The sequence below is a fragment of the Motacilla alba genome, chromosome 3 (genome assembly GCF_015832195.1).
Source record: "Motacilla alba alba isolate MOTALB_02 chromosome 3, Motacilla_alba_V1.0_pri, whole genome shotgun sequence".
Lineage (NCBI taxonomy): Eukaryota > Metazoa > Chordata > Aves > Passeriformes > Motacillidae > Motacilla > Motacilla alba.
Window position 1 is genome coordinate 5490279 of NC_052018.1, and position 13532 is coordinate 5503810.

The 13532-nt window shown below is 43.7% G+C and overlaps 2 protein-coding genes across 2 annotated transcripts in view; both read left to right on the forward strand.

The window, feature by feature from the left end:
- The first annotated feature begins 688 nt into the window (after positions 1 to 688).
- Positions 689 to 7039, forward strand: LOC119699698 (zinc finger protein 808-like). Its single transcript, XM_038133552.1, has 3 exons — positions 689 to 805; positions 1035 to 1637; positions 2283 to 7039. Exons 1-3 carry the CDS (start codon positions 739 to 741, stop codon positions 4922 to 4924), a joined length of 3312 nt encoding a protein of 1103 aa, XP_037989480.1. The 5' UTR covers positions 689 to 738; the 3' UTR covers positions 4925 to 7039.
- Positions 7040 to 8501: 1462 nt separating this feature from the next.
- CDC5L (cell division cycle 5 like) overlaps positions 8502 to 13532 on the forward strand; it is a 31219-nt gene continuing 26188 nt past the window's right edge. The window contains exons 1-3 of the mRNA XM_038132786.1: positions 8502 to 8776; positions 11692 to 11795; positions 12608 to 12769. Coding sequence (XP_037988714.1) covers positions 8732 to 8776; positions 11692 to 11795; positions 12608 to 12769 — 311 coding nt within the window. The 5' untranslated portion in view covers positions 8502 to 8731. The remainder of the gene's footprint in view (positions 8777 to 11691; positions 11796 to 12607; positions 12770 to 13532) is intronic.

The window sequence follows — 13532 nt, forward strand, 5'->3', positions numbered from 1 at the left end:
CTCATTCCAACCACCCTGTCATGGGCAGGGACACGCTGCACGTATATAAATTTATGTATTTATATAAAGACCTACATCTCTATACCTATAAATATGTATGCACACAGGTTTATATATTTTCCACTTTCAGCCTGAACATCCAAGGAGAACAGGATGATACCAAAGGTGCTGTTTTACGTTTCCATGACTTTTGTGACTCCTGCCTGCAATTATTTTATGATTCTTTCTGTACCCAGCAAGGAAGTGCCTTATTGTTGGCACAATTCCAATCTTAAGCATATGATCGGTATTAGCTGAGATCTAATTTTACAGGAAAAGAAGTAACAACTGATCAAAATTGCTTAAACTGGGAATAAGTTTCACAGAGCATTCGAATAATTCTGCCCAGGGCTGGGGGCTCCCTGGCCCACGTGGGTGATTAAACAGTGTTTTTAAACCACTTATGCGTTGTATTGCACTAAATAGTTAATAACACTAATAATTACTTTTTCTTAATTACTATAATTAACACTAATAATTACTATTAATCCCAGACACGGATTCTCACACTTATGAGCACGTTTAAAACTGAATTTTAAGGCATATTTGAAAGCCCCGGGTCGCAGCCCACACGTTCCTCAGGCCGCGCCCCCGCCTCTCCCCCCCAGCCAGGAGGGGCCAGCGGCACCGCCCCCCCCCGCTCCCGGTGCGCAGGCGCGCCCGGCGCTGGCTCGAGTCCCGCGGCGCAGCGGCGCGGAGATGCCGACGGAGCTGGGAGTGGCGCAGGCGGGCGCGGAGGGAATCCCGCAGCCGGCCGCAGACAGCGGTAAGTGCCTGCTGGCCCGGGCAGGAGCGCAGCGCGGATCCCGCGGCAGCGGCGGTGCCCAAGAGACCGCGGAAAGTGGGGACAGCGCGGACGGGGCAAATTGGCGGGCCCGGCTGGGCGTGCGCATGCGCACTGGGCATGCGTGGGGATTATGGTGGACGCGGTGCCGTCAGGTGTTTCGGGGTTTTTTTGGGGGAATTGCGATATTTGTGTCTGTTTCTGTTCGCAGAGCCCGAGGTGTTTGAGATTGTGCTGCCAATCACAATCTTGGTGCTGAGCGATGAGGACTTTCTCCAGGATGATGATGAGGACCAGGAAGCGTCCATTCCCGAGGTGGAGCAGGAGTTTAAATTAAACAACAGCCTTTGCCTAAAAAATGAAGTGGAGCCTTCAAATGACAGCAGCAGTGTAGGCAATTGGGATGCAAACAAGGCTGTTTCAAATGAAGATAATTGTATTAAGTACTCTGAGGAGAAATGGCTTGCTGAGAGTGCGTGTAACACATCGAAATTCTCATTAAGTGATGGGTGTGATGCAGACGTGGATAAATATGGACAAAATTGCATGTTACCTACATTGTCTTGCAAAACAGAGCTTCCAGAGATAGTGAAATGCACTGTTGGAGAAGATTGTGTTGATAATGATGGCTTTGAGAAGATTCCTCCTCTGCTCTCCTCTGCTGACAGTGACAGAGCTGACACTTTGGAGACATTGGTAGTGGTACCCAAACATGAAGAAGAACCTGTCAGTATTGCAAGTGTTCTTTTTGATGGCAGTCCACAGAAACAACCAGAAGTCCACAAGGAATTTGAGATAATTGTTAAAATGGAAGGTAATATATTAATAAGATTATTGCAAGAGTTTAAGAAATACAGTAAACCTCAAGTTTTTGAAATAAAATATTGTATAGAAAAGCTAAGAAACCAAGTTCTTTTAGGATGAGCATTTTAAATTAGATTCATAAATGCAACAGAAGGAAAATATTGCCTGGAGTGTGCTCACTTCTTTCACAGACTCCTGTGAAAGGCAGTGAAACTACAAAATGTTGGTACTTTGACATTCTCCTCCAATGAGAAAAAAGGTTGTCCTTTGATCAGGAAAATGTTCTCAAAATAAAAATGCAGAAAAAGCATGGTAATTGTGAGAACGGAGCATTAGAAAAGTTTGTTGTTAATATTTTGATAGGAATTCTGCCATTAGGGTGTTCTGGATGTGATGTTGTCTTGTGAAATTCAGAGTCTTGAGTGAAAATAGAGAGTAGGAGAGAAGGTGGCTTCTAATTTGGAGCAACATTTAAATGTTGGGGGCAGAGGGGAGCATGAAGAGAGGCATTAGGGAAAAAATGGAGAGAGGGAAATAATAAGGAAGCAGAAGTAATGAAGAGCAAGTAAGTCATTAGGCAAGCTGGGATTATTACTGTGAAATAATATGAATATTTGTGAATGTATGATATGTGACTTTTTATATCTCCTTGTAGATCCTGATTCCTCAAAGAATGGAGATGATGAAATTGATTACAGGAAAATAAGCCAATCTGAAGATGAAACTCTGAGTTCTCTTTTGGAACATGGCTTGAAAGAAGAAGAGGAATCTACCTATAATTGTTCTGATCCACTTCTTAATGAATGTCATAGTTTTAAGGAACATCTAGAAGATGTAGGGAAACCTGACATGAATGCTTCTACCTCTGCTGAATCAAATACTGCTGGAGAGCATATTTACAAGATGTTAACACCATTCCCTAAGAAAAGATACCAGCAACAAAAAGTTGTTTCTTCTCGTGCAAGTCCAGAAGAGTTCCAGAGCCAGCAAGAAGGTTTAACATGGCTGAATGACAGTGTGACCATCACACCTCTTCCTAAAACATCTTGTTTTACAAAGGAGAATGAAAGATTGAGTTTCAAGTGCAGGTTTTGTAGTTCTATGTTTAAATGCAGTGCGCACCTGAAGAAACACATTTATTCAGCTCATAAAGATAAGAAAATACATAAATGCTGCTTTTGTAAAAAAACTTTTTTCTTTTCTTTCAATCTTAAGAATCACCTTAAATTTCATAAGAAGATTGCTAGGTTGCAAAAGGCAAGAAAAAATAGAATAAGTGCACGAAAAGGGAGGCAGAAAGGATCTGAAGGAGAATCTGAAACCAAGAAAAAAGAAAGTAAATACAAGAAATTTTTCATTAAAATTGAAAGGGACTTTACACCTCTGGACGTGCCAGTTAGCTTTTCCTGCAGAATTTGTTTCTTTGTTTCATCCAGTCCTAGGAGTTTTATTCATCACATGAAGGGACACAAGGAGAGACCACCTTACCAGTGCCCTCAGTGTGATTACTCCTGCAGCAGCTTGTCCTTCCTGTTAAATCACATGTACTGGCATGCTGGCTATAAGCTCTACCAGTGCAGGTTCTGCACCTTTTTTTCACTGTATTTTGCAAGCATGGTGAGGCACAGCCATGTCCACACAGGGGATAAACCATATTGCTGTGAGCTCTGCCAGGTAGCATTCACCAGCACCTCAGGCTTGGAGAGGCACAGGAGGACACATGCAGAGACAGAAATGTGCCAAGCACAGCAGCCCGACTGCCTGAGTGGGAGAAAGAGAACTGAAAATCCTCCAAAGACTTACACATGTGATGAATGTAACCTGCTGTTCTACACTAAAGAACATCTCAGCTTTCACAAGAAATTTCATGAACAGTTAAAGGCTAATGGTTACACGAGTCAGAGCAATAACTACTGTACAAGCACAATAGGCAAAGCTGATGGTGGTTCTCAAGGCCGTGTTTCTCACTCTCTTTTTGGTAGAGAAAATGATTGTCTGGGTGGGGGAATCCTGGCTTCAGAAGTGGAGTTTGAGCAAGAAGCTGGTGTGTGGGACAATAAGAAAATATGCCCTGGAAAGAAATTCCTTGAAAACAGCCAAGGAAGCAACAGCTTGGCTGTTACTGGAAACAGATCAGAAGCTCCTCGGACCTCTTACCAAATGGACACCATCACTTACAAAGAGGAGCCTTTCTTCAAATCAGAGACCACTCGTTCACAAATGCAAGGTAATGCTTCATTTCATAACCTTGTGGAAAACTTGGAGGATACATATCCTTCTGATTTAAATACATTCCAAACATACAGATGCCAGCACTGCAGTTATGCTACTGCTGTTCCTAACAACTTCAGGCTGCACCTAAAGATACATACGGATGAAAGACCATTTGTGTGTAAAGAGTGCAATGAGACATTCAAGACATCAAACCATTTGCAGAAACACAGCCTTCTTCATGTGAAAAATGGAGAGGAGCTTGGAAGTTGCCTCTTTGTAGAGAGGTGTTTAGAGAATCTGGAATTGCATCATGAAATCCAGAGAGGCACGTATCCAGAAAGGGATTTTGATTCCTGCAAAGGCTTAAACAGCTCCTTGCTTGGTTCACAAGTTTGGGGAGTTCAGCAAGGTGTTCAGAGGGGCACAGCAAATGATGTGCAAGCACAAAGTCAGCCACTGTTATATCAGTGTTCAGAGTGCAGCTATGCTACTGGCATTTTAAGCAACCTGGAGCTCCACATCAGAACTCACACAGGTGAGAAGCCCTACAGTTGCCCCGTTTGTCAGAAGAAGTTCCGTACTTCCAGTCACCTGAAGAGGCACAGACTCACACATTTGAACGTGGAGCATTTCAAGTGCACGAGCTGTGACTACTCAACCAGCAAATGGCTGTCCTTGAAGCGGCACCTGGCTTCGCACACCGGGGAGGGAACCTCCTCTCCTGGCTGCCTCTACGAGCACAAGGAGCTGCCTGTCAAGACATACAGGTGTGAGGAGTGTGGCTATTGCACAGCCCACAGCGGAAACCTGAAGCTCCACCTGCGGATCCACACGGGGGAGAAGCCGTTCCAGTGCGGGCAGTGCTCCCTGGCTTTCCGCACCTCCAGCCACCTCAAGCGCCACTGGCTGACTCACCTCAAGCTGCACTGCAGGAGGTGCAGGTATTCCACGGTGGATAAACAAGCTTTCCAAAAGCACATAAAAACACACAAAAAGAAGTACAGGTGTGCAAGGTGTAATGTGGTGCTGCCCACCAAAAAGCTGCTGGAGAAGCATAAGCAGCAGCACAACGTTGGAATGTGAGGTTGAGAATTGGAAGTTGGTGCTTGGTTTTGGCCAGGTTTGCATGTCCTGAGTTTCTTCATGGCTTCATGTTCCTTTGCTGTGCCCAGAACAATGGTTGGTAATGGATGCTTGCAGAATATTGGTTGAGAAAGGGACACTTGGGGTACTGGTTTGCTGCAGGTGTTTCTGGGAACATCAATTCTAGCACAGGCTGTGCTGAAGATCTTGGAAACACTTTTTCATCCTTGAGTAACTGCTTCAGTAGAGGTCAGTTATTTTGGCCAGTGTTCATCTGTGTTTAAGCAGTTATTCTGTACCACTTATTTTCTTGTAAAGATTTAATAAGAAAAAAAACAAACTTTTTTCTAACTGAAAGAATGTGTAATGGGAGGGAAGGAAGGGCATGTTATATTTTGTAGTAATAACTTTTCATATAAAAATTACCAGTGTATCTGGAGGCTAAATGCTACCTCCCATCTGCTGAAAGCTGCCTCCTTTACTCCCAGGTGCTTTTGCAATACTTGTAAGAGGAAAAAAAATAGTATCTCACCAAATTACAGAAACAAAATATGCATGTCATCACTGGGTAATTGTGACATCTAAATGTTTAACATGTGTCTGTATATATGAGATGTTTATTAAGCTGTTACCTTGTCTGTAGTTTTGATAATTTTTTGAGTAGTCTGACAAAAATGGTAATGTCCAGAAACATATATTTTATGATACTAGGCATCTTTAAATGTTCAATTTTATGTGAATGTCTAATGTTAATCTAGTAAGAAATGCCTTACCTTTTCTCAGGTTGGTAGTTACTGTGTTGTTTGTTAAAATAGATAAAACACTTTTCCAATAACTTCTGTTAATCTGAGCAGTTGCTGATAATTGTGAATGCTGTTTAGTTACATTGAAGACCTTCACAGTATATCTAAAATTAAAATTAGTTTAAGGACTTTACTCTTAGTCTAAAATATCGTGTGTGAGAACCATTGTACTATGCAGCAGTTGGTGCAGGGCATAGTGAACCCAGATGGATGCTGCTTCCAATTTATATTCAAATCTAGACAAATCTTTGTTTGTTTTGGAGTTATGCAGTGCTAGGAACTCTTGAGTGCGGTAAATGCTTTTCACAGCAGTGTGTTATCCCCTTGTGTGAGGAAAGACAACAGCAAAGGCTGGGTGCAGCCTGTTCCAATGCTACAGCTCAGTCCATGGAGCAGCAGAACAAACCTGTGGTTTAATTTACAGAATATAAATGTGGAACTCAGTGCTTTTTTTTTTTTTCTGCTCCTGGATGTGTATCTTTCTGTAGAAATACAGATAATATCTTGTAGAGGCTTTCTGGTAACGTAGGAGAGGTTGGGAAGGGCTGCCCAGAGAGGTAGTGGAGTTCTCCTCTTTTCAGCTATTTAAAAGCCATCTGGATGTAACCCTGGACAACCAGGATTGTTGTCCTGGATTGAGCCCTGCCTGAGCAGGGGCTTGTCTTCCAGAACTCCTGCAGCCATTCTGCAATTTGGAAGGCAATTTTCCAATAATGGATTGAAACTCATGAACACTCATGAAACTCATGGACAGATGAATGTATTTAAGGCCAGATCAGCAAAGATACTCAAGTGATCCAGTTATTTGCAGCTTCAGTAAAGTCAGACAAGTATCTATGCCTGAGGCATGGTGGTTACAGATGAGTGATTTAGACCTTGGAGCCGCCTAATCCATTTGTGAGAAAGAAGAATGTTACCCTGTATGAAGAAAGAGAAGCAGGGAAATATTAATGGTTACTCAAGCTTGGAGGCGTTTTTACCTGTGTTACATTACAATTCTGATCATTTATTTGAGAAGAACAGCTACAAAGAAAATAAAAATACTGAAGGAATTGAAAGCCTTTATATTAGATGAGACTAGAAAGGCTAAATGTGATAGAGCACTGTTGTTTAAAAGCATGGAGTACAACAATGATGAAAAGAGCCTGGTTTAGGGGGATAAATTAACTGCAGTAAATTTTTGAAAAAGTCTGTAAATGTAAGTTTCTTCAAGTTTTAAGTAAGAACAAGAAGGTATTTTCAGTTAGAGATTGATTTTATAAAAATAATTATTCCTAGTCACTGCCTCTAATAAAAATAAGCAGTTCAATGACTCCTGACGTTGCTTTCTGTTCCTTATACACTCCACTGGATTTTTGGGGTTTCAGAAGTATTCTCAGTCTGCTAAGTCAGTGAAATTTAAAGGCTGAGGCATTTTCAGTTTCATAGAAGATATAGGCTGCTGTTGGATTTTTTTTGATTGCTAGAAGTGTAATATTTTTTATTCCTGCAGTTTAAACAAAAATCAAAGCCTTTCCTAAGTCATACTATGAACTTTCCTATTTAAACCAAATAAGTTTCATCATTTTCTCTGTGAACATATCCTGAATTTGGACAAAACAGGGAAATGTTACAACAAATTGGGCAAAAAGCTGTCATTTTACCTGCTGTGCATCTGCTAATTAAATGAATGCAAGTTAAACTGGAGGTGATGTAAATGAACAATAGTGAGTCAGATCTATATGGTGTGGTGGTGCATCCTCCTGTTTGGGCCACACTGTGGTCTCAGAAATGCTCATTAGGGCTTGGCCTTGATAAGCTGAGTCGAGCTCCTCTTGAGCTTATCCGAAACACTATCTGCTCCCAGGAACTTGTGCTGGCTAAGGAGCTCCCTGGGTTTTAACAGCCTTGGGAACTTGTTTTTCTTACCTGAATAACCACCCAGGTTTTGAATTTTCAGAGAAAGTTACCAACCTGAACTGCAGCCAGGGTGGAAAATTGCTATGAGCAAAGCCAAGTGTGTTGTGACTCCCCAAGCAGTGGTATTTTAGACCCTCTGAGCACTCCAGACTGCAGTGAGCTGAGACCAGCTCTTCCCATTGAGTGGAGCCTTTCTGAGCCACACAGCTCCCAGGCTGGAGGTACCTGGGGGACCACAGCTGAGGGACAAAGACAGGTCCTGAGCTGAGATCCCCATTCCTTGAGACTCAACCCTTCACCTGTTGAGACTGACATGAGTACTTACCTATGAAAATTTCCCAAATTCAGGTTATGTGCCTTGTACACCTTCCTTTAGTGTGTATGTATATGCAAATGCACTATCAGTGTTGCTCTCTTGTAGAATCACAGAATAGTTTTGCATTGGCACCTTAAAGATTATCTCATTCCAGCCCTTGCCATGGGCAGGGACACCTTCCACGATCCCAGGCTGCTCCAAGCCCTGTCCAACCTGGCCCTGGACACCACCAGGGATGGGGCAGCCGCAGCCTCTCTGGGCAACCTGTGCCAGGGCCTCACTACCCTCACAGCCAAGAATTTATTCCACACATAAACGCAGGGGGCTTTTTCCTGAAATTTACGAAACACCTTGCTAAGGAACACCGGGGAGATGTGATTTCCTTCCGCTGTCCCTTTGCTCCCTCATTTGCGTCCCTTGGGGGAATTGGAAGAGTGTAATGAACGCCCAGGCGCCGGCCGGGCCCCTCCGCCGTGCGCTCCTCCGGCCGGCAGGCGGCGCTACCGCGGAGCGCCGCCTCAGGACACGCGGGGGGGCTGCGCATGCGCGAATCCGCCGAACCCGCTTCCCTGGAGAAGCAGCGGCCTCACTTCCCCTGGAAAAGCCGCCGGACCCGCTTCCCGCTTTCCTGGCCGAGCAGCCGGCCCCGCTTCCCTCGCCTTCGGCACCCGCTGCCCCTGAGGGCGACCGTGCGCCGTCTCAGCCGGCTCCGCTGGCGCCAGTGGCGCTCCCGCCCCCTCTCCATTCTCTCGCTCCAGGGGTTCGTCCCCGCCTGCCTTCGCCGCCAAGATGCCGCGGATTATGATTAAAGGCGGTGTTTGGCGGAACACCGAGGTAAGGCTCGGCGGGGTTCGAGCCCTCGTCCCCCCTCAGGGCCGGGCAGGTGGTGTGGGGGGGGGGGAGCCCGCACTGGTGCGCAGGCGCGGCAGGGGGCGGGTGTCGTGGTGCGCCTGCGCGGGGGGCTCAGGTGTTGGGGTATCCCGGGGCAGGGTGGGCTCTGCTGGAGCCGCTGTGCCGGGACATCGGGGATTTGGGAACTGCAGGAGCAAGTCCAGGGAATGGCAGAGCAGCTGGGGAAAGGTCTGGAGCGCAGGTCTGATGAGGAGCAGCTGAGGGAGCTGGAGGGGCTCAGTCAGGGGGGGGTTTCTGGCTCTCCACAACTCCCTGACAGGAGGGGACGCCAAGGTGGGGATCGGGCTCTTCTCCCAGGCAACAAGCGACAAGACAAGAGGACATGGCCTCAAAGTGTACCAGGAAAGGTTTAGGTTGGACGTTAGGAAGAATTTTTTTCACAGGAAAGGATGACTGGGTATTGGAATGGGCTGCCCAGGGAGGTGATGGAGTCTCTGTCCCTGAAAGTGTTTAAGGAAAGACTGGATGTGGGACTGAGTGTCATGGCCTCATTGACATGTTGGTGATCAGATGTAGATTAAACTCAGTGATCTGAGAGGCTTTTTCCAACCTAACTGATTCTGTGATTCCTTGGCTCTGTGTTGGGTTGCATTCCCCCCTGTGCCTTCCTCCTTCCTGCTGCCTCAGTGGGCAGAGGTCACAAGGTCACACTGGTGTTCTGTTTCCCTTGGGCTGCAGATTGGGAAGCTCAGCCATGTGTGTGTTGTGTCCTTCTGCCCCAGAGAATCTGTTCCCACTGCCACTGGAGTGGAAGCATGGGCTGTGCTGTGCTTGGAGATGAGCCTCTCACAGGCTGGAGTGTAACTTGTGCTCCATAGGCGGGTTTCTTATGCTCTAGGGGAGCGAAGCAGCAGGATTCTCTTGCCCTTAAAGATATTTCCAAATGTGGAAATGATAGAGTCGTACAATTTTTAGGATTGGAAAATACTTAAGATCACCAAGTGTGCAGCCATCAACCCAGCACCACCACCATGTTCACCATTTAACCTGTCCTTAAGTGCCTCGTCCACATGGTTTTTGTATCATTTCCAGGAATGGTGACTCCAGTACCACCCTGAGCAGCCTGTTCCAATGCTTTACCACCCTTTCCATGGGAAAAAAAATCCTAATAAGTAATCTAAAGCCCTGGTGCAACTTCAGTCTGTTTCTTGTCAGTGTGTGTGGGCTCTTCATCTGCAGCCCCAAGAATCCTGTACACAGAAGTTACTGTTCCAAAAAAGAACAAATCCCTCCAATTTTGCTATCACAAGCTTTCTGAACCGCAAGTGGTCATGAAAAAAAAAATAAATAACATGAGAAATCAAGGATATCAGTTTTATTAGATGCATGTTTAAAGAAAAAGGATGTTCCTGGCACTGTGAAATCCAGAACTCTGTCACTGCATACTGTGAACACCAGGCATGTACGTGGTTCCAGGAAGCAGTGAGGAAAAAGTAATAGATGATAAAATGTTCTGTGTGTGCTTTTAAGCACTTGTGCTGCATCAGTGGTGTGCCAGGAAGCAGCTAATTTGGGGTCAGCTGGGGACAGGAAAACTCACATTGTCTTCACCCCATTCTTAGGGTCTTCCATACTCGATAAATTTTGGTGACAGGTGAAGAGAAAAAGCAGTGCATTAAATGGAATCACAGAACATCCCGGGTGGGAAGGGTCCATAGAGTCCAGCTCCTGCACAGAACACCCCCAAAAAATCCCACCCTGTGCCTGAGAGCATTGTCCAAATGCTGCTTGGACTCTGGCAGGCTTGGGGCTGTGGCCACTGCCCTGAGGAGCCTGTTCCAGTGGCCAAGTGGGCTTTTGTACCAGAGATGAAAGAGGTGTTGGAATTTTATTTTTTTTTTAACATTTTGATTAGACATACAGCATTAAAGACAGAGAAAGGGGGATCAGGTGATACCAGGTCTTTCATAAAATGATCCATTACACACAGAAAAAGCCTGTTCATGTCACTGGTACAGCTCCTGTGTGCCGTAGAGCACCAAGTAAGTTAAAAAAAACCACACGGGAGGATTTATTATTTATTTCAGAACAGTAATCACATGAATTGTTGCCTGTAGCAGCTCAAGCCAGATCAAGAGCTGATGATAAGCTCACAGTTAAAGCTGCTGTTCTCTGGGAGGTGTCTGTGGAGACAGTGTCAGACTCATTGGGTATGGGACAGGGACATAGGAGTGTAAGAATAGCTTCAATGCATTTAAAATATCACTTCTGAATAAACCAGAAATAATGAACCCATCTGTCGAGAAAGGGAGAGAGGGATTGATGGATGCATTGACAGACAATTGGTTGCACTTCTGGCTTTTGATCAAACTCAGTGCACAATTCATTTTATGTGAAAAACCTGTCTCCCAAACTGAATCTATTACATTTTTATTCCAGTTGTATTAAAATGCAAAAACCAGATACTTTTCTAGTATTATTTAAAACAAGACAGCCAGGGATATCTGCCGATTCTACTTTTTTTTCCAATTGTGATGTCATTACCAGATAAACACTTCCTTACCTCTCTTGCTGTCCTTCAGGGAAGACCTACAGAGCCTTTAAACACTAGTGCATTAGAGAGCATTGAAAATAATCATTTGGGAAGTGCTGTTGGATATATGATGTTTGGAACAATAACCATGTGTCTGTTTCATTTAATCTTTATGGATGTCATGACCTTTGAAATGCAAATCCTCATTTTTCTTGAGAAGAAAATGGAACAAAAGTAGCAGTGTTATGCTGTGTTATGCTGTTTCCTCTGGGACAGCCCATGAAATTTACCATGTTCTCCTTTGCTTGAGCTTAGACTTTCTGTTTTTCAGTCCATAAGGGTATTTATTTATGGTTTTTTCAAGGATGAAATTCTGAAAGCAGCTGTTATGAAATATGGCAAAAACCAGTGGTCTCGAATTGCCTCATTATTGCACAGGAAATCAGCAAAGCAGTGCAAAGCCAGATGGTAAGTGAGAGGTGCTGTGCCTGGGAATATGACCTTCATAATTAGTGGAAATTTAGGAAAAAATGTTACCACAGACTGACTTATGTCCACAGACCAACAACAGTTTTAACACTGCTTGATTTTATCATGGAAACTTCAAATTCTTACTGCTTGAAAGTAATTGGAAAAAAAATAGCCAGATGTTCTGTTTGCCAGTGACTGCAGTGTTAGCAAATGCAGGATGAGTTTAAAATATAAACATTATTTTTCCCCTTTATTTAAACATGTTTTAATCAGTGGATATTGCCAAGGAAGTGAAATTGTAAGATACTAATCTCTCTTACATATAATTTTCTAATTTCATGTAATGGGAGTTTGGCTTGAGAGTAAATGTTAAGAAATTGCACTGTGAAATTTAGTATTTTATGAAAAATAGGAGCTTTAAACTGATGCAGCATAAATGTATTTGAGAATCAGACTTAATTTTCAAGTACTGAACTACACATATTTAATAGAATACTTCTTGTAGAGATAACAGTACTGGCACGGTTGAGGATTAGTAAGATAATTGTTGGAGGCTCCAGACCAAACAATTCTACCATTTCTCTATTTTGATAGTTACAATTTTTACTTTCCTTTTTCAGGATTAATTCTGTCACTTTTTACTTTGCCAGAATAGAGATAGGAAAAGGAAGAAGAGGCAGTATCTGTATGAAGAGTGCTGGATAAATAATACATTTTAAAGCTCAAATACATGTGTCATTACAACCGTCTTGAAGACAAATCAAGGGATAACTTGGATCTGCCATCCCGAATTTTTTCCCTTACTACAGGTACGAATGGCTGGACCCGAGCATCAAAAAGACAGAGTGGTCTCGGGAGGAGGAGGAGAAACTGTTGCACCTGGCCAAGTTGATGCCAACCCAGTGGAGAACCATCGCCCCCATCATTGGGAGAACTGCTGCGCAGTGCTTGGAGCACTATGAATTTCTGCTGTGAGTTTCTGCTTGCCTAGAGGAAAATCTAGCCAAGAGTACCCAGAAAATCCGTGGAGTTGTAGCAGTGTGTCATTCCCTTCTCCCACGGTAAATTAGGGTGGTTTCAAGTTGGCTGAGTCCTTTTGTAAGCAACTTTTAGAGATTGTGTTCAGTCACTTGTGTCTAGCTTGAAAGAAGCTCCTGGAAGCTGGAGAGCAGCTTGAATAGAGATAGGTGTATCTCTTCCTGCTCCTGGTCATTCTGGCTAAGGGATTGCCAAGATTTATGCTTTTCTTAGGCTGCATGGGCATTTTTTGACTGGCTGATCAGCAGGAGTGGGTATGTGAGAAAGAAAAGAGACGTAAAACACACGTTGAAATGGCTGAATGTGCAGATACCCTCTCTGCTACAAAGAGTTTCTTTTGGCCACGAGAAGAGAAAGAATGTACCGTTTTCCCTTGTGAGCATTCTTAATTCTGGTGCAATTGGTTGAGTAGAAAAAACATAATATAAAATTTGATTTTTTAATTTTGTCACACTGCTGGAATTCTTGTTTTTATTATTAAAGATTACCTATGGGAATTTCTTTACTACTAGCTATATCAGTATTGTATTTTATAAAATATTTTATTGTTGTAATATAATACTGTGTTGGTTTCTTTCTCTTGTCTTGTTTAAGATTATGGAACTGTACCACGCTTGTGAATTGTATAACAGATTTACTGTATTGTACAGGCCACGAGGTTACTGCTTTATAATCAGTCTTTGGAGACATTTAAGG